The sequence below is a fragment of the Microcaecilia unicolor genome, chromosome 6 (genome assembly GCF_901765095.1).
Source record: "Microcaecilia unicolor chromosome 6, aMicUni1.1, whole genome shotgun sequence".
Taxonomy (NCBI): domain Eukaryota; kingdom Metazoa; phylum Chordata; class Amphibia; order Gymnophiona; family Siphonopidae; genus Microcaecilia; species Microcaecilia unicolor.
Window position 1 is genome coordinate 240,210,099 of NC_044036.1, and position 21,970 is coordinate 240,232,068.

At 43.9% G+C, this 21,970-nt stretch overlaps 1 protein-coding gene across 1 annotated transcript in view; it reads right to left on the reverse strand.

Annotated features, from left to right (window-relative positions):
• The window catches only part of TRAF2 (TNF receptor associated factor 2), a 269,754-nt gene that overhangs the window by 34,847 nt on the left and 212,937 nt on the right, over window positions 1–21,970 (reverse strand). Inside the window, 1 exon segment of the mRNA XM_030206936.1 lies at window positions 1,731–2,075. Coding sequence (XP_030062796.1) covers window positions 1,731–2,075 — 345 coding nt within the window.

Below are 21,970 nucleotides of genomic sequence, written 5' to 3' on the forward strand. Positions count from 1 at the left end.
ACAGGGAAAAACCTGTTCACCTCACCGCGGACAAGAAAAAACTGAGCGGGAACGCTCACGTGACGGGGGGGGGGGGGGGGGGGGAGTCGTGCGCGCAGTTGGTGCACCAGAAGGCTCTGGCAAAACGTTTTTTTAATTTTGCTGTGAAAAAAGTTGCCATTTCCTGGGCCGCTGTGGATGCCGACCTACATGTGAGAACAAGCAGCCTGCTTGTCCTCAGAGAATGTGTGACACCTGCTGGCCAGAATTAGGGATGCATGCATACTGAGTTCTAAGGGAATTGCAGTCTGTGGCCCTTAGACAAGGATAGTCACTAAAAAGGTGGTTTATAAATCACAAGCAAAACAAAGGCTCATGACACCACAACCCAATAAAGGGGTAAGTCTATAAGGTAGACACTAACATTTACACGCCGACTGTGTACATAATTGATTAGAATAGCAGCATATAGGTGCATACATGTGGGTCCACATATCACCAGCAGGTAAGCCCCCCCCCCCACACTATCTTTTATAGAATATGCCCCTTTATATAGGTGTACTAATATAGAATTACCCCCATAACAGTCTAGTTTTCACAGATCTGGCAGCCCAAAAAGAGGAGGAAACTAATAGGCCAAATTACAAATTGTAATATATATATTTTACGACTGACACAAGGAAAATGTTATTGAATGAATAGCCTAATGGTTAAAGCAATGGGCTGACAACCAGGGGAAGCCCTGGTTCAAATCCTACTGGCTGCTCGTTCTAATCTTTGGAGAGTCACTTAACCTTCCGTAGCCTCGGGTAAAAGATTCTATGAGCTAGCTCTAAATAATTAGGCTACTAAATGTCTGTTTGAAGTTTCATACACTATGACTAAAATTGAAAAATTATGTCTTCCCTGATAATTTTCTTTCCTTTAGTAGCAGCAGATGAATCCAGATACTTGTGGGTTATGACCATCTACCAGCAGGTGGACATAAAGAGCGCTGAACTGCACTGTCTTATAGGATAGAATGCTTCTTGGTCAGTAAGTATTTCTCATAACAAAGCAGAAGGAAACAGAATTATCAAATTTCTCCTTCCCCACAGGGTACCTTGATAAACCAAAAACTGTCAAGATGAAATTCAAGCACAACAGTTCACCTAAAACATAAAAATGCATATACCCCGCCCAAGAGAAAGAACCGAGAGAAACCCCAAAAACTAGGGTGGGGCTCTGGCTTCATTTGCTGGCGACTAAAGGAAAGAAAATTTTCAGGGAAGAATTTTTTTTTCTTTTTTAATGCAGCATGGTATCTACATTGAGGAAGGAGAATGAAGGGCAGGAGAGGGCAAAAGGGTGGGGGAGGGACCTGGGGTGACCAGGTGTACCCTCTAAAGGTGGAACTGTTCATCCACACACCCCAAAGCTCAACTGAACTAACAGACCCAGAACAGGAGCTGCCACAGATGAGACAAGGAGCTTCTGAGAGACCATCCATCCGCCTGCTGGAGATACAGAATACTGACTGACCAGAAAGCATTCCATCCTATAAGGCAGTGCATTCAGCGCTCTATCTCCACCTGCCGGTAGATGGTCATTACCCACAAGTATCTGGTTTCATCTGCTGCTGACACTAAGGAAGTTTTCTTTAATATCACTTGGTTTTTCCCTTAGGCTCCTATAGCTTACACAACGTACAGTGAGGAAAAAAAATGCACAGAGCTTTACATATGAAGATACTAAAAAATTCCACCACAGACCTTCATACTGAGAGACTCAATTTTTTCCTGGTCAAGCCGATGTTGCCGATTGTATGCCTCAATCATTATCGATATTCTTTCCACTTCACGATTCAGTACACAAACAATGTTCTCAAAAGTCACCGTCTTCTGGTCAAGAGCCTCGATTTTCTTTAAGAACTCTGTGAACTTGGAGAGGTCAGGTATGGTGGGCACAGAGTTGTTGGCTGGGATGTGCACCAAGGAGTAGCTCAGCTGACGCTCAAGTTCTGCATTCTCTTTCATATACCAAATGAAGTCCAGCAGCTTCCCGAGGTGTTCACTCACATATTTTGTTTCGTGCTCCAGTGATTTCTCATTTTCAACCTGTGTGAAAAAATAATTATAGTTCCTGCTTTTCCATTCTTCAGGCCTTGTTTGACTTCACTCCCCAACCCTGCATTAGTCTTTTTCAGTTCATTTAAGAGGGTGCCAGGTTTTATCAAACCTTATACCACCATATCATTGATTCTTTCGTAAGGATTTACTAGTTTCCCTAACGTAACAAGTGAGTGATCAGACAAATTATGTCCCTTTTCTACTTCTAATTGGGAAGAATCTAGTGATTACAGGGCTGGACTCAAGTTCATCTACAATTCTAAAACACTGTGTGTTTGTATACAATCTTCTTTAGCAGTCCAAACCACGGCTTCGAGGCCTATTATTACTGGTGTGACTATGGAAAACAGTCAAGTTCAAAATGAGAAGCACACGTGACCTCTTCTATGTGATAGTGAAAGAAGCAGGATGACCCTGAAAACACAATCACAACATATACTGTACAGCTGGAGTTCCCCTTTTCCTGCAATAGCCATATGCTGATGTTTGTGCAGTAGTGTTGAAACCTACATTGCTTTTCAGCAGACCCAGAAGTTACAATGCAATGGAGAAACCTGCCTCCAGCACTTCCTTGTAGCACTGAAAATCTGCTCAACACTTCCTTATTCTCAGGTTTGGTTTAGTTTTTTTGGTTCTAGTTTCTTCTGGATTTTCCCCCAAAGTATGTTATTTAATTTCAACGTTTTTATTAATAACAGTACAAAGGAATCATATCCACATGGTAAAGAAACAAAGATTCAAATAGAAAAAAGTATTCATTATGGACAATGTGATACATACCGCTATCAAACTTTTATCTTTTATCCCCACCCCCTCCTTCTAATATTGTTCGCTTGTTAAACACATTTCCTATGGTAACGTCCCAACTATAATTTTCTTGCTGAGTAATCTGCAGGTCTTACTCATTCTCTATGGCCGAACATTTTCCCCTGCATACTGAATATGCTTAAACTACATACATATTTATTCAACCAAGTGAAAGAAACAATTCACTCATGTTAATAGTGCTGATATTGAACTTCAACTACCCCCTCCCCTCTTCTCGATAAAACCCAATTGCTCCTCCCCCCTCCCAAAACGTTCCCTCCCACCGCCCTACCAGTTAGTTAAATACAAACCGTTGTTATTGAAGGCCAAAAAAATATTCTTATTCCGGGGGCACAAGATCTTCGTGTTCCCAAAACTGTGCTTTCAGATAATTACTGCTCTTTGTTCCCCACTCCCCCCCCCCCCACACACACATTCTCCTCTCTTTCTCATACTCCTATCCCAACCCAGCCCAGGGAAATGACAAACTATCTCCTAGTAGGAAAAATACCCCCACTCATCATTCTCCCAATGCATTTAGGACCAGACTCCTACCGTGCAGTGATAGTGTATCCAGATATACCCCCCAAATCTTTAAAAATTGGGTTTTGCGCTTAAAGGACCCCCTTACCTCCCAAGACAGCAATAAATGAACCAAGTTATGCCAATGCCAAAAATCAGGCGGTTGCGCCGAGGTCCATTCCAGCAAAATGCATTTCCTCGCCAACAAGTACAATTTGCGAAAAAGCAAAATACCTTCCACCGTGGACCCCCTAAAGGACCCAGGGCAGTCTAACACCAGTTGAACTGGAGTACCATCAATGGTGCAGGGAAAAAGGAAGGAAAGATATTCCGTAACCTTACGACAAAAACAGCATATCACTACACATTCCCAAAAAGCATGGAAGAACGTATTGGAATGTATCTGACATTTAGGGCAACGGAGCAACTGCACTCCGCCCGCTTTGTACAATTCAACTTGAGTAAAGTAAGCACTATGTAATACCCAAAATGCGCATCTGCCGATATAGTATCAAAAAGGTTTTTAGGACTGGATCCAATGTGCCTCTGTTCAAAGCGTCCACATTGAGGGACTGTACATAATGTTTTAATTGACAATATGCAAAAGTATCACCCCAATAGCCCCTCAGAAGATCCAAAGGCTTCAGGGCTCCATTCGCATCTGTAGCAAATAATCAAGTCCCAACTCTCCCCACCTGGTAAAATCTGAATTATCTAGACCCGGTTGAAAAGCAGGATTCCCCTTAATAGACAACAGATCAGTAATTCGTAGATCCCCTCCTAGGCCCTTCACCAATACCCGCCATGCTTCTCGTAAAGGGCTCAATAACACACTATATCTCAAATGTTTAGGGATCAACGAGCCATCCACCTGCAAAAACGAGAGCAAATTGAATGGGGCATATCTCAAAAGACAAACAATATTATACTGCCTCAAGTTGGGAAGACCCATCCCCCCGATCCCAGTTCCCTAACAAACAGTGCCCCGTCACTTTTGCTTTCTTGTTAGCCCAAAGAATGTTATTTAATCCAGTGGTTCCCAAACTACCTGGAACCACCACAGCTAGTCAGGTTTTCAGGGTATCCACAATGAATAAGAACGAGAGAAATTTGCAAGCTCTGCCATCACTGCACGCAAATCTATCTCATTAATATTCATTGTGGATAACCTGAAAACCTGACTGGCTGGGGTGACTCCAGGACCAGGTTTCGGAACTACTGATTTACTTTATTATCTATGCATTGTGCCAAAGTGTCGGCACAAGTGGGCACATTCAAATAGAACCTTTTTAATACAAATCTATGGGGTCCTTTTACTAAACCATGTTAAGTATTTAATGCGGGAATTCACATGCACTGTTAGAACACAGCTGTGCAAAAAGTTAATGCACTGCCATCTGACAACTATGTTGGCTGGGAGGAATAGAGAGCAGTAAGGGAGGGGGGTTCTTTCGAGGTGTGATGGGGGGACACTGAAGAACCACAGCGTACCTCAAAACTGTTCCTTGTGGACTAATTGGGTTGTTGGGGGGGGGGGGGGGGGAGGGAATTTAGGGTGGAAGGGGGGGTTATATGGATAGGCACTTTTGTTATAGGGGGGTACCTCTGTTATCATGTAATTTTGTATTTTCTTGGTTTATTAATAAAAATGTATAGAAACAAACAAAAGTTAATGCAGTGCTTTGACACCGGGGGGGGGGGGGGGGGGGGGGGGAGAGAGGGGTTAAACAGATTGCCTAGGTTGAGAGGGCAAGAAGGCACCTATTTCTAGCCCATTTTATAAGAAACATAGGTGCCTATGTGTCTTTATAAAATACTTCTGGAGCTGGTATAAATGTGTGTGCAATATAAAGTACACCAAGAGATAAGGAGAGAAAAAAACGTAACCAAAAACTCCTCATACACTCTTCATAGAACACACAATCAGGTATCAACCACACGACTACAGAATGACATGAATCACAAAGGCAAAAAAAGACAAGGGGAGGAAAAAGCCTCAGAACCTCACCACCACCTCAGAATGGCAATGAGGATTTTAAGGGTAATGATCTCATAGGCATAAAAAAACCTCCCCAAGTCAATAAAAAAATATTCTGTGCAATGCAGACTCAGCCTGGAACAATATATCAAAATGTGTCATCAAAATTAACTTATCTGAACAATTAACTTGTAATGACCCACCAACAGCACATGAAGCGAAAGCATGTAAACAGGGCCGTGCTAACCCGGTAAGCGGGGTAAGCACCGCAGGAGGGCGCCTGTCTTCAAGGGCGCCGCGCCGTCCAGTTGTTAGAGTTGTATTTAAAAAAAAACACTTGAACAGTGTAGCGTCATGTGAATTAAGCTGTACATGCATAGCACTGAGTAAGGAAGAAAATGCATGAATTGTGCCTTACAGTTAATATACAATACATTTACCTTTACTGCAGCAATACAGATCACTTAATTTCACCTCAATGTACAGATGTTACACAGATGCACTTAACCCTTTAGTGTCCAATGTTCCCGTAATAAGCCATATGGGAACAGATTGATGAGAACATTGGACACTAAAATCAATAAATGTTGAGGAAAAAAATTACCGCACATGGTAACTTAACTGCATAAAAGGTACATCTAGTTTACGGTTGACTGCTTCTAATAATATCTTTCCACTTCACTGACTACTCCTTGGTCAGTCTGGCCAAGACAATAGGAGTTACAAGTCAGAAGTCCTGTATCTGACAGCATACCAACTTTTGTAAAATGGGAAAGTACCTTGAGAAGGTGCTGGCAGGGTGCGAGGGTAACCATAACATGGATAAACAGGTGGCCAATCTGAAAGAAGCTACAGAAAGCGCAACAAATGTTTATGCTAATATATATATATATATATATATATATATATATATATATATATATATATATATAGATAGATAGATAGATAGATAGAGAGAGAGAGAGAGAGAGAGAGAGAGAGAGAGAGAAATGGTTTTCAAGATGTGACTAAAATGATAAAGCATCTATCATCATTTAAAATAATAAACAAAAGTGCTTGCCTTAATCAAAGGCATACGAGTAATGCAAGTTATAGAGAGTGTTACTTTCGGGTCTTGCATAGAGTCTATTTCACTCAGGTACAGATGGTTCAAGCGGGGGACTGCCCTCTGCACTGTGTCCCAAATGTAAACTATCAGATAATACGTATTATCATGCCTTTTGGAGTTGCGATAAAATCCAACGTTTTTGGAAGCAAATCATCAGATACCTCTCATGTATAATTTGACGCCCACTGGTGCGTACCCCCTCTATATTGTAATTGGATAGCCCTGGTCCAAGAGTGGGAAGGGTAGCGATGACCACGATGCTGCCTCAGAAGGCCTTTTTACTAGCGTGAAAATGTATCTTACAATCCTGGATGTCAGAGGGGTCGCCAGCATACTGGCACTGGCGCAATCAACTTCATCAACTGATGGTATGGAAAGCACGGGAGACGAGGTCATACAGAAGAAAGGCGTGCTTTTTTGAAGCTCTGGGACCCATATTTGTCATCCTTGTCCTCTAGGGGAAGGAGCTTGGTGCTAAATGAGCTATGATTGGATGGGAATTCGTGTAATTTGCTGAGATATAGGAGGAACCTACTTATCACTCTTTATGCTGGGAGGGGAATAGGGAGGGAGGGAGGGTAATATTTAATGGTGTTTCATTCACTTATTGGTCTTGTGGAGTTATAAGAATTCAGGCCTCACAAGGAATGATTGAGCAATGGGGAATGTAGGGGTACAACAGGAGTTAGTTGGGGGGCAGGGGGAGGGGATTTGCTGTTAGATTTAACACCTGATTTGAGTTGAATATAAGACATGTCTTTGTTCAGTATGTACTAACAACGAGTTTATCGGTGGAACTTGATGGCAATGATAATATGCTAAATCATCAATAAAAATTGTTGAAACTAAAATAATAAACAAATCTCAGAAACACTACAGGAAGGATATGGACTGGCTAGAGACTGTTCAGAAAATAGCTACCAAAATAATACAGGGTTTGCACCAATGTAAGAAAGTTCTTCATCATTACCTAAGGCCAATCAAATTACTGGTTGAAGGGACTAGATGCAGGAAAGGGGAAGAGGGAGGGAAGCAACGTACTAGGGAAGGAGGAAAAACAGGAGACATGCTAGAGAAGGGGGCAGGGTTGCTGGGGTCATGGCAAGGTTGCCAATCTTCTATACTTCTGGGAACCCTGTCCTTTGCTTACTCCCCCCTCCTATACCACTCCTAGCTTTTCAGATCACCAAAAGGTGACTCCTACTCAGTGAACTCTCCAAGAGCCTTCTCAGTGATTTGAAATATTCAATGTGATTCTTTTCAAAACTTTGGGGATTATATGGTGAATCAGGGGCTGCACAGGGGGGAAGTGATGTATACTATTTGGACTGGGGTACTGTGACAGAGTTCAGAAGAGTAGAAAGAAGTGAACATGCAGTATAAAGGACAGGGGTTTTAGAAGGGAAGGAAGAAAATGGTAATAGGGGGAGGTGAAAAGCAATGGGAAGATAAGATGGAAGAACAGAACCCAAAGCCAAGGAGATGAGTGACCATGAAGGAACAGGTAGATGAAGGCTGGGAGGGATTCAGTGCAAGAGGGTAGCTGTGATAGATCATGGTTGACTGGAATAGAAAGCTAAGCATGAGACTGGAAAGCTGATAAACAGATTAATGAAAAGAGGGGGAAGAGGAGTGGAATCTAGCTAAGGACAAAAGCAGAAAGACAGAAGTAAAGAAGAGAAAAAGTGGAGGAGACTGAAAAAAAAAAAGACAGAAGACTAGCAAGTAGAAAGTAAGAAAAGAGATGGAATCCAAAATGATTAAAAAAAATAAAAATGTCAAGATGAAAAAGGAAAGGAAAGAAAATCATTTATTACCAGTTTATTTATTGGTACTTATATCCCACATTATCTGGAATTAAAACCAGTTCAATGTGGTTAACAAATTAACCAGAGAGAGTACAATGATAGTATAACGGATACACAGAGACGATAAGAATAAGATACATCAACAGAGAAATTGAAACTGGATTACAACTGTATTCTCTATGACAAAAATTTATTGAATAGAATGGTTTTCAAAAATTTACAGAAAGTTAAGTAATTACTGATCAGTCTAACTTTTCTCAGGATGGAATTCCACCATTTAGTGCTCACTTCAGAAAAAAATCTTTAGCCAATGTGGATTTGTATTTCATGTTTTTAAAGCAGGGAAAGTGTAACAAGAGATAGTTGTTAATGATAGCACTGTGTCAGCTCTGGGAATGTGCAGATATTTGTTGGGGATATACAAATATATTTATTAATGGGGGGGGGGGGGGTGGGGGATGGGGTTGCTTGCCCATCAAAATGTTAATCTTGACCTTGGGGTGTGGAGAAAAGCCCTTGTCTTAAAGCAAGATATTCATCTGATAAAGACACTAAATTTTCTCAGTGTATTCTGAGAGCAGATAGAGGCTGGATACAGATGTGCAAAAGCAGCAATTAAAATAGCTTGGATGTATGTTATCACTAAACTAATAAGAAGGTCTGAAGTTAAAATATCCTTGACTTAAACAACCTTGCATCCGATGGATGGAACTACAGACTAAATGGTTGAAAGCTAAGTGACCTTTGATTAACTGAATGCTTAAGTAACGGTATCTGCACAGTATTTGAAGATACAGATTTTTTTTCTTTTTTAACAATTTTGGAATTATATGAGCATAATATAAGAAAAATAAAAAAGTCAATTTTTTTGCAGGTGGTTTTTTGGCCGATGATGAGGTAATGGCTCTAGAAGTACTTTAGCAATTAGGTGTATAATCACTGTGTACTGTGAGCCTTTTGAGGTCTTTTCCTCCTTGCTAATTTTTAAATGGTGACAGAGTTTATTGTTACCGGTTGTAAGAGCTAATAATACTAGTTTAAAAACAATCAGATTTATGCAATGACGTCATCAGATGTAGGTGTACGTAACCGGGAATCTATGATTTACAGAAGCCTGGAAAATAGAAGATATTAAGAAAAATAACTTTTAAAAATTGCTAGGTCTGTATCATTAGCTTTCCTCTTCCTATTCTTTGTAAAGCAAATGGGGAGTGATGAAATTCAGGAGTTCACTATTCTTTCTAAACATAATTAAAGCCATTCTGGCATCTTACTGGAACGTTACAAAAATTTGATAACTAAATACTTCACAAGCATGTCTCTGGGGACAAAACGTCTCTTGTCATAATCAAGGTTTGCTTTCAAATGGATTAAGAATAGGGAGTACAGTACCTTGCTCTAAAAGTGCAAATCTACTTAAGTGATGCACTTCATCCCATCAGATTAAATTAATCCAACCAGAGCAACTGTCAAAAATATGATTAACACATTAAATAACTTGCGTGGAGATCACGTGATGCATGGCTAGAGTGTGGCGGTCGTCGTGCAGAGCTACCTCCTTACCAAAGCTACTGAAGCAGCAATACGCGACCGGAAAATATCCCTATTTAACACCTGAGTGCAGGAGCGATACAGTGCCACCTTCTGGCTTCGCGGAAAGCGAGTGAAAGCGGCGAATGGCGGCAAAATCGTGGAAAAAGGAAGGGACGCAAAGCCGGGTGCCTGAGCATAAGATGGCGGACGCAGGCAGCGGGAGTCCTCCGACGGTGAGCTCCGCGTGGGCTGCAGAAGTGGCGGCAGAGGTTTCTTCAATGCTGGAGGTTTCCGTAGACTTGAAATTGCAAAAGATCACGGAACAACTTCAAGGGATAGACGACAAGCTGGGAGGCATCCAGACAGAGTTTGTCCAGTACAAGCAGCGGCTGTCGGACGTCAAGGACGCAGAACGAAGGCAGGAGAACTCGGACAAGGCCCTAAAACAGAAGGTGGAGCGCCTGTAAGCTAAACTGGAAGACCTGGAAAACAGAGCGCGGAGGAGCAATATACGGATGATAGGTCTTCCGGAAACGATCAAAGAGGCTGACCTGAGATCTTTCTTAGAATCCTGGCTACCCAAAGTGCTCCAACTAACACTGGCAACGGGCTCGCTGTGGGTGGTGCCCACAGGCTGGGGCCCGTGAGAAAAGATGATCCGCGACCCAGAGTAGTGATATTCAAAGTGTTAAACTTTGCTCACAAGCAGGAGATTTTTAAAGCGCTCAGGAAGTTGGAGCAGCTGAAATACGAGAACTCAGTGGTGCGCTGCTTTCAAGACTTTTCCACGGCGGTGTTCCAGCAGCAGAAAGCATATCGGGATGTGTGCCAACTTCTGTTCCGGAGAAAGATTCAATTTGCCCTGCTATACCCTGCAAAGCTGAAGATCTGGTACAAGGGGTCCCAGCAGTTCTTCAACATGGCAGCGGACGCGCTGAAGTTTGTACATCAACATATAGTAACATAGTAGATGACGGCAGAAAAAGACCTGCACGGTCCATCTAGTCTGCCCAAGATAAACTCATTTGTGTATACCTTACCTTGATTTGTACCTGTCTTTTCCAGGGCACAGACCGTATAAGTCTGTCCAGCAGTATTTCCCGCCTCCCAACCACCAGTCCCGCCTCCCATCACCGGCTCTGGCACAGACCCCGTATAAGTCTGCCTTCCCCTATCCTAACCTCTCAACCACCAACCCCTCTTCCCCCCACCACCCAATTTCAGCTAAGCTCCTGTCACCCAGTCAAAGAATTCAATGAGATTCGTTTGGCACAATTTCCCTTTGGTTAAACCATGTTGTCTCGGATCTTGCAACTTATTGGCTTCCAGGAAATTCACTATCCTTTCCTTCAGCATTGCTTCCATTACTTTTCCAATAACCGAAGTGAGGCTTACCGGCCTGTAGTTTCCAGCTTCTTCCCTATCACCACTTTTGTGAAGAGGGACCCCCCTCCGCCGTTCTCCAATCCCTCGGAACCTCTCCCGTCTCCAAGGATTAATTAAACAAATCTTTAAGAGGACTCGCCAGAACCTCTCTGAGCTCCCTCAGTATTCTGGGGTGGATCCCGTCCGGCCCCATGGCTTTGTCCACCTTTAGCTTTCCAAGTTGTTCATACACACTCTCTTCCGTGAACGGTGCTCTATCCACTTCATTCTCAGGTGTACTTTTGCCAGTCCCTCTCGGTCCTTCCCCAGGATTTTCTTCAGTGAAAACAGAACAAAAGTATCTATTTAGCAAATTGGCTTCTTCTTCATCATTTTCTACATAGCGTTTTGCTGTATCTTTTAGTCTCACAATCCCCTTTTTAGTCTTTCTCCTTTCACTAATATACCTGAAGAAGTTTTTGTCTCCCCTCCGTACATTTCTAGCCATTTGTTCTTCCGCTTGCGCCTTCGCCAGACGTACCTCTCTCTTGGCTTCTTTCAGTTTCATCCGGTATTCCTCCCCGTGTTCCTCTACTTGAGATTTTTTGTATTTCTGGAATGCTAACTCTTTAGCCTTTATTTTCTCAGCCACTTGCTTTGAAAACCATATCGGTTTCCTTTTTCTCTTGCTTTTATTTACTCTCCTTACATAAAGGTCTGTGGCCCTGTTTATTACTTCTTTCAGCTTGGACCACTGTCCTTCCACGTGTTGTGCGTTCTCGCAGCCCATCAGCTCCTTCCTCAGGTATTCCCCCATTTTGTTAAAGTCAGTTCGCTTGAAGTCCAGGACTTTGAGTTTAGAGTGGCCGCTAACCACATGAGCCGTTATATCAAAACAAACCGTTTGATGGTCACTGCTTCCCAGGTGCGCAGCCACTCGGACATTTGACACACTATCCCCATTCGTGAGCACCAGATCCAGCGTCGCTCCCTCCCTTGTGGGTTCCGTCACCATTTGTCTGAGCAGAGCACTTTGGAAAGCATCCACAATCTCTCTACTTCTTTCCGATTTCGCAGAAGGAACCTTCCAATCTACATCCGGCAGATTAAAATCTCCCAACAACAGCACCTCTCTTTTCTTCCCCAACTTTTGAATATCAGCGATCAGATCTTTATCCAGTTCCTCCAATTGTGTCGGGGGTCTGTAGACAACACCCACGTGGACCAAGGTTCAATCCTCTTTTTAAGGTGATCCATATTGCTTCTTCCTTTCCCCACTTCCCTGTCATTTCAGTTGCTGTGATATCATTTCTCACATACAGAGCTACTCCTCCACCCTCTCTATCCTTCCTAATCACCGCGGAGGGATTGTCCAGATCCTGAGTCACTTCTGCACCAGACTCTGGCTCCTCAGACCATGAAGGCCTGCCAGAGTCCTCCGAATCCTCGCAGCCCGACCACGGTGCAGCACTCTCTGAAGGGGAAAGAGCCCTTCTGCGCCGTAGCTAGAATGTTGCTAGGCTGTATAGAGAGAGGTGTGACCAGCAGAAGAAAGGAAGTGTTGATGCCCCTGTATAAGTCACTGGTGAGGCCCCACCTGGAGTATTGTGTTCAGTTTTGGAGACCGTATCTTGCTAAGGATGTAAAAAAAATTGAAGAGGTGCAAAGAAAAGCTACAAGAATGGTATGGGATTTGCATTACAAGACGTATGAGGAGAGACTTGCTGACCTGAGCATGTATACCCTGGAGGAAAGGAGAAACAGGGGTGATATGATACAAACGTTCAAATATTTGAAAGGTATTAATCCGCAAATGAACCTTTTCCGGAGATACGAAGGCGGTAGAACGAGAGGACATGAAATGAGATTGAAGGGGGGCAGACTCAAGAAAAATGTCAGGAAGTATTTCTTCACGGAGAGAGTGGTGGATGCTTGGAATGCCCTCCCGCGGGAGGTGGTGGAGAGGAAAACGGTAACGGAATTCAAACGTACGTGGGATAAACATAAAGGAATCCTGTTCAGAAGAAAAGGATCCTCAGGAGCTTAACCGAGATTGGATAGCAGAGCCTGTAGTGGGAGGCGGGGATAGTGCGGGGCAGACTTATACGGTCTGTGCCAGAGCCAGTGGTGGGAGGCGGGACTGGAGGTTGGGAGGCAGGGATAGCGCTGGGCAGACTTATACGGTCTGTGCCAGAGCCAGTGGTGGGAGGCGGGGATAGTGCTGGGCAGACTTATACGGTCTGTGCCAGAGCCGGTGGTTGGGAGGCGGGGCTAGTGCTGGGCAGACTTATACGGTCTGTGCCCGGAAGAGCACAGGTACAAATCAAAGTAGAGTATACACAAAAGTAGCACACATGAGTTGTCTTGTTGGGCAGACTGGATGGACCGTGCAGGTCTTTTTCTGACGTCATCTACTATGTTACAATGTTACTATGTAAAAAGATTATAGCCTGGTATGTTTACATCCCATTCATGGGAACCATTGAGCCATGTCTCTGTGACTGCAACTATGTCCAAGTCAGTCTCCAACATCAGGGCTTGAAGGTCATGAATTTTATTGCTTAGACTGTGAGCATTTGTGGTCATTGCTTTCCAACTACATTTCCTAGTATGTGTTTTGGGTTTAGTGATTTGTGAGTGTCTTTTCTCTTTGGGTACCTTCTCATCTTTTTGTTCCCTCTTCCTTGCTTTTTCTTTTTCTTCTGCTTCAATTTTAGTTTCAGGAACATCACAGTGCTGTAGTGGAGCAAAAGAATTTTGTAGTGGCAACACTTGTGCGGGCGGATGCTTCTGTGTCACATGACGAATTCGGCCTGAGCCTACTGTGAACCATCTGTTCCTTTGTGGTTTTATTCTCTGAGGCAGTGGTGAGAAGTTATGATTCTGCACAGTCCTATAAGTTGCTTTAATTGCATCTAATTCTTGCATTACTTTATAGAGCTCTTGTTTTAAAGTAGATAGCTGAAGACAGATAGGACAAGCTTTAAGTTTCCAGATGATTGGCCTTGAAACTAAAGCAGCACAATTATTGCAGAGAATAAAAGTCATCCTGATTGGTTGAAATGGGTATGAACAGGCATACTATGTTGGAGTATCAGCCTGCAAGACTGCCTGTGTATGACTGAGGAGTAAAGTTACTGATGTTTGGTTTGTCTATAAATGAGTGGACAACCCTGGGGAGGGTGGGTGGGATTATAAGTCCCAATATGTCAGCTAAGTGCTGCTATCAAGGGAATTCTCTAGCTGAATGGACCAAAATGGTAGTGTCTGATCAAGGACTTTACAATTTATTTTACTTTTAAAACTGCCCTAGATATTAATAACTTTTCTTTTAAATAAATCTAGATATTGCCAATAATTATAGCAGTTTCAGCTATGTAAAAATGCCCCTCCCCTCTATCAGTGCTTGGCAGGAACAGAAAGAAAGAAAGACAGAAAGAGAGGTTTCCCAGTGCTAATTAAATTGATTAAGCAACAAGCCTTAAAAATTTAAGACAATATCAGGTAGGTATCTCACCTAAAGCCAGTCAGTTTGAGAAGTATGGGATTTAGGGGTCAGAATAAACCTGTCCTTTTTGCAGGAGCTTGGTTCAGTCCCAGCACCTGGAAGTTAGAAGTAAAAGTGGTATGTCCTTTAGTTTGAGCCCAACCCTGCTTGCCCCCAGCTGTGGAGACGTGGAGGCTGAGGGACCAGCATGAAAGGCCTTGCCCTGATGCCAAGGATCTTTGGTGTAGAACCGTGGCAGATCTGGATGGTGTTTGTACCTGGTGGAGGCTGGGACACAGCGTGTATGTGAGCGCACTACATGGATCTCTTCTGTACTGTGTGGTCTATTATGCTGCTACTTGCATTTGGTTTTTGGGTTTGGTTTTCGGGTTGGGACTTGGGGGACAGGATGTTTTCTTGTGTTCAGTTCAGTGGGGCTTTTTCAGCTAGTAGATGGTTTGTGAATTTGTGATGGGGGAGGAATCATGGATAGTAGGGTGAGGGGCTTTGTGAATGTTTGCATAGGTTGGATGCTGTGCTGGGTGCATGACTAATGGGCGTAAGTACCTGGACTATGTATTGGTAAGGGGGGAGCTCGCGTGGTCTGGCTTTCTAGGATATATGTTCAGAAGAATCCGCAGCCAAGCAGAGAACTCGAACTCTCCACGGGAAAACACAAGTGTAAGTGAGAGTGGGATGTTTGACCACGGAAATTCAAATCCTGGAGACAAGAATCTTAAAAAGCGTGTTTACTGATGAAAAGACTCGACACAACTGTTGTGTTTCGGCCATCAGGCCCTGTATCAGGAGTCTATCAAAACATACATATGCAAATAAAGAAAAATTAAGTAAAAACATAAACCATATATGATAAAAAAAACCACAGTAAAGCAACAACATATGATAAAAAAACAAAATCAAAGATAAAATATGGGAATAACATTTGCTAAACATCAAAAAATGTGTTCGCATATACAATGTTCTCATAATGTGCTAAATATTGCAAGAACAATGCGTGCAATAAAATACACATAAATAATGAATAGAATAGGGACTAGAGGTACAAAGCATATGAATGAAATATTATATTGGAAGGATATACTATGATGTGTGTAGTTACGGGCGGTAAGCTTATAATGAAAAGTAAGCTTATAATGAAAACTGAGAATTTTTTCATAATTACATATTCGCATGTACAATATTCCCATGGAATGCTAATGTTGCATAAAACATCTGTGCAGTAAAATCTATATAAACACATGAATAAATGAAAAAGGGACTAAGCATACAGGACATGTGAATACAATTGTGTATTAAGAGGATATCCTATAATATATAGTGTGCTAACATTTTTTGAAGACATATATTTACATAAATATATATTCTCATTTATGTAAATATATTTATGTCTTCAAAATATGTTAGCACACATACGGGCTCATTTTCAAAGCACTTAGCCTCCCAAAGTTCCATAGAAACCTATGGAACTTAGCCTCCCAAAGTGCTTTGAAAATATGCCTCTATATATTATAGGATATCCTCTTAATACACAATTTTATTCACATGTCCTGTATGCCTAATCCCTTTTTCATTTATTCATGTGTTTATATAGATTTTACTACACAGATGTTTTATGCAACATTAGCATTCCATGGGAATATTGTACATGCGAATATGTAATTATGAAAAAATTCTCAGTTTTCATTATAAGCTTACTTTTCATTATAAGCTTACCGCCCGTAACTACACACATCATAGTATATCCTTCCAATATAATATTTCATTCATATGCTTTGTACGTCTAGTCCCTATTCTATTCATTATTTATGTGTATTTTATTGCACGTATTGTTCTTGCAATATTTAGCACTTTATGAGAACACTAGTAAAAAAAGGCCCGTTTCCGAAAACAATGAAACGGGCGCTAGCATGTGGCTTTTTTTGTATGTGTGTGTGTATGTGTCACAGAGTTATTTTGTGTGTGTGTGTGTGCGCGGTGTGTGTGCAGGTTGTTGATGTGTGTCTTTTTTTGTTTTGTTTTTTGCTTGGGGGTTGGGGGATTTGCTGTGCTGTGCTGGCAAAGTGGGTTGGATTGGTGTGTGGCTTTGAGGGTGTGTTTCTGTTGTATTGTGTGTGTGTGGTTTTGTCTGTCAAGGAGGTTTGTGGAGGGGGGTCTTTCTGTTGGTGAAATGTAAATGTGGTTGTAGGGGGGTCAGCCTTTGCTGAGTGTTGTTTTTTTTTGTGTGTTGTGCTGAGGCAGCAGTGTTGTTTTAGATGGGCGGAAGGTAGAAGAGCACGTTCTTTGTCGGTATTTTTTGGCCATTTCAGGGCTGCTGTAGGGGAATGCTGGAAGAGAAATGTGCTGTTGGAAGCAGCGCCATCTTTTTCCATTGGGCTTGGGTTCTGGGCATCCTGGAGGTGGGTGACGGCTTGCCTGAGGACGGGGATGGTTGTTTTAAGTTGGCGGAAGGGAGAAGAGCACGGTCTCGGGCCGTCGGAGGGTGATCCGGTATGTTTGGTTCATTTCAGGCCGGCTGCAGGGGAATGCTGGAACATTTATGCGCTGCAGGAATCAGCGCCGTCTTTTTCCGGGTGCTCGGGGAATCCCCGAGGTGGGAGACAGCTTGCCTGAGGCTGGGGATGGTTGGGCACATCCTTGTCCGCTTCGGCAAAAGGGGAAGAGGAAGGGGGTGGGGAGTTACCTGCAGCCGCCTGAGAAACCATGTATTCTTTTTTTGTTTTGTATTATTAGTTTGCATTTCTGTTGAAGAAAGAGTGGATGCCTTTCAAATGATGGAGGTGGTGCGTCGGTGTGCGGTTGTTTTGTTAGTTTAGCAGCCAGTCTCCAGCGATTCCTAGGCAGGGAAGGAGTACTCCTCCCCCTTCCTTGGTCGCTGTTTGCTGCTGGCTGGGTCGCGGGTAATCCTTCCAGCTGGGCCGCAGCTTGTCCTGTTCGCCCACGTCCCAGATGGTGACGGGCACGTTGTTTTCCGGCTCCTCCGACTCCATGTCAAGCAATCCCAAATATAGTCTGTGCTATAGGCCCTCTGGCACTCTTCAGTACTGGCATTAGGCATTTAAAAATTTCTCTCCCTCCCCCCCCCCCGGTCTATTTTTGCACATACCCACAGCAGGAATATTCTTCTCTCGTTCCAGCGGTGGTTCTGTGCTCTCCGTGCTGCACAAATAATGAGCCATTCTTCTGGGGAATGCTCCTCCCTTATTATCACGTAGTTTCCTCTGATTGGTCCGTCTTACGTTGCGCCTAGTGTTGCCTGGGAACGGTGTTGTGATGGTCCTTTGTGTTTCAGAATGTTTAGGGCGTTTTTTCTGATTGGTCCGTCATGCGAGGGCGGGGCAGAGAGACATGGTCAGTGTTGTGGCTTCACCACCATGAATCCATGAACCCTTCAGGGAGTGACTGAGTGACTTCAGAACGTTGTCTTCAGAACGTTGAGGGTGAGTTTTATTATAGTAGATTGTATATGTGAACACATTTTTTGATGTTTAGCAAATGATGTTATTCCCATATTTTATCTTTTGATTTTGTTTTTTATCATATGTTATTGCTTTACTGTGGTTTTTTATCATATATGGTTAATGTTTTTACTTAATTTTTCTTTATTTGCATATGTATGTTTTTATAGACTCCTGATGCAGGCCTGATGGCCGAAACACAACAGTTGTGTCGAGTCTTTTCATCAATAAACAAGCTTTTTAAGATTCTTGTCTCCAGGATTTGAATTTCCATGGTCAAACATCCCACTCTCACTTACACTGGCTTTCTAGGAGCCATGAGGGGCCATGAAGGGGATGGGTGGGTAGTCGGGGGGAGGGGATGAGGAGATGTCCGGGCATAATGGAGTGGAGCAATTTTTGGTGTGGGGGGGGGCAGGGGCTGGGGGGGCCTCCTCTCTTGTTTTCCAGGGAGATCAGCACTTTTAGGAGAATGAGTACTGGGTCCATGGGATCACTTAAAATAATTTCGTGGAATGTGGGGGGGGGGGGGGGGGGGTGGTTCCTCTCCCATTAAGCGCACTAAGGTGTTCGGCAGAGGGTTGATGTGGCTCTTCTTCAGGAGACGCATCTGTCATTGAGAGAGCACGCTAAATTTAAAAGGGGCTGGGTGGGTTCCTTAGTGGAGGCCCCGGCGGTAGGCCGGAAGGCAGAGGTGCTGATTCTCTTTAGGAAGGGCATCCCGCTTCGGCTCAAATCGGTCCGGGCTGATCCAGAGGGTAGGTGGGTTTTGGCTGAGGTGGAGATGGCTGGGCACTATCTTGTGTTATGCAATGTATATGCCCCCAATGTCTTTAATGGTACTTTTTTTCAGGCCCTGATCAAGACACTGTGTCCGCACGTGGAAGGGGATCGTTCTACTCCAGGTGGCCAAAGTTTGGGGGGTTGCTGCAGGGCATTATCATCTTTGTGTAAAGCTCTGGCGCTGGTAGATGTGTGGAGGGTGTTACATCCGTCTGAGAGGGACTTTACCCATCTTTCAAGGGTGCATGGCTCTCAGTCCCGCATTGATTATCTATTTGTTTCTCATTTCTTACTCCCTCAGGTGCAGCACGCGGAGATAGGTCCATATGCGGTGTCGGACCATGCCCCGGGTTTGGCTGATGTTGAGGAACAGGTCGGGGGGCTCGGGCAGTCAGACATGGAGATACCCCTTGGAGTTGGTGAGGGACTCGAGATTTCACAAGCATTTGTTGGATAGATGGGAAGACTATGTATATCATAATGGGGCCCACGCAGATCAGCCCGCTCTTTTTTTGGGAAACGGCAAAGGCCGTACTTTGCGGAGATATTATTTCTTACTCTGCGAGGACTAGGAAGATGAGGGATAGGGAAATTGTTCGTTTGGGAGATTTGGTCCAGAGGTTGTGGAGAGTTTATGGTCGCTCACCTACTTCTATACATAGGGCGGCCCTATTGGAAGCGCAGAAAGAGCTGAATGAATTATTACGTCAAAGAGCGGTTAAGACTCAGCTATACTATAAATATCGTTTGTGTCAGCATGGTAACAAAGTGGGGCGTTTGCTGGCTAGAATGCTCCATAAGAAAGGAGGGGGTAATCGGGTTATGCAGCTAAAGGCCGAGGATAGGAGGATGTTGAAGGTGGATAGGGACATTGCTGATACTTTTGGTCGGTTCTATGAAGCGTTGCATGCTTCGGACCAAGATGATGTGCTGGATAGCTCTATGTATTTGCAGTTGCCCCGCCTTTCTGATCGACAACGGAAACGTTTGAATGCGCCATTTATTGAAGGGGAGCTGTGTTGGCTCTCCAGCACTGTGCTACTCACAAGGCGCCTGGACCTGATGGATATAGAATAGAATCCTATAAGCAGTTTTTCGATCAAGTCAAGGGGCCATTATTATCTTTGTTCACCTTGATGGTGGCTACACAGATACTCCCTGGTACATATCAAGAGGCCCAAATTGTGGTGATACCTAAGGAGGGGAAAAGGGTGGTGGAGCCCGCATCTTATAGACCCATCTCTCTTATTAACGTAGATGCGAAGCTCTACGCCAAAGTTTTAGCTAATAGGTTAGCAGTAGTCCTCCCGTCCTTGGTTGAGGTGTCCCAGCTGGGTTTTGTGAAGGGGAGGACAGCAATGAAAAATGTTCGATCTAACTTGACCTCTTTGGAGGTGGTGGCCCAGGGACGCCTGTCTTCGCTCTTAGTTAGCTTTGACGCGGAGAAGGCATCTGACCGGGTGAGTTGGTCATATATGTTTATGGTTTTACGATACTATGGTTTTGAGGGGTTCTTTTTTGAAGCTATTAAGGCCTTGTATTCGGAGCCGCAGGCGTATGTATGGGTGAATGGAGAACGTTCAGGGTCTTTCCGGATTCATAGCGTAATGAGACAGGGGTGTCCCGTCCCCCCTTTTGTTTGTTTTATCTTTAGACCCTCTTATCTGTGAAATCATACAACATCCAGAGATCAGAGGAGTTCCGGTGGGGGGTTCGGAGCTCCTTCTCTCTGCTTTTGCTGATGACCTATTGGTACATCTCACGGAGCCTCGCTCCTCCCTGTCAGCTCTTTTGGAACTCTTTAGAGAATTTGGAGATTTTGCGGGGTTTCGTCTTAATTACGCTAAATCCTTGGCACTACCTTCTGTGAAAGGCGTACAGCAGGATTGGGGGGGGGGGGGGAGGATTTTCCTATTCACTGGGCGCAGGGATCTTTTAAATATCTGGGTCTGCATTTATCGATGAATGTCTCTGAGTTATATCATCTGAATGTCTCTAGATTGTTGAGGGCCAGAGCGGAGAGACTGCGTGCTTCGCAGTCTTTACCGCTGTCGCTTTCTAGGCGAATCCAGTTGTTCAGGATTGTGGAATTCCCTCGATGGTTATACCTATTACAAATGTTGCCCATTTATTTAAGCGCTGGAGATCTGAAGCAGCTGCGGAGGGTGATTAGATATTTTTGTTGGGGAGGTAGAAAGACAAAGCTCCCGCTGAATATACTGTAGGGGACATGGAGAGAGGGTTGCCTTGGTTTACCAGACCTGTGGCGCTATAACTGGGCTTGCCTTTTGCGTCACCTTGGCGATTGGTTCTTGGCGCGGGAGGATTATATGTGGAGAAGATTGGAAAGTCAGTATTACGCACCCTGTCACTTTTATTTCCTCCTACAGGCTCCTAGTAGGTCACTTCCAGCTGAGTTACATAACAGTATACTACTGACCCCTATGCGGAGTCTCTGGAGAGACATGACACGGCTGTTTGGCCTGAGCCGGTGTGTTTCAGATCTTCTTCCTATCCAGGGTAACTTGCTGTTCCGGCCGGGTTTGGAGAATGTGGTCTTCCGGATTTGGGCGCGACAAGGTATAACTAGGTTGGAACATGTGCTGAGCCGGCAAGTTCCATGTTGAATCTGGGGGCACTGGGGCTCAGCTATGACACGGGAGGTGCTTTTGTCTATGCCCAGTTAAAACATTATGTTGATTCCCTAGACATGGAGGCCCTGGGTTCTGGACACTGTCGCATCTTGCGGCAGTTCTTTCAATTGGTGCAGGGTGAGCGTCTTTCTATCTCCGGGTTGTATAGGGTGTTGGGGCAGTATCTAGCGCCTAAAGATCGAGAGCATATTCAACAGCGGTGGGCAGGAGATTTGAAAAGGCCGCATACAGCATTAGACTTCAACGTTTTGGTAGCTACAATACCAGGTATGACGGGTAATGCAGGCCTTCGAGAGTGTCAGTACCGTGTCTTGCATCGGGCCTATCTCACGCCTGCCAGATACGTGGCTTGGAGAAACATG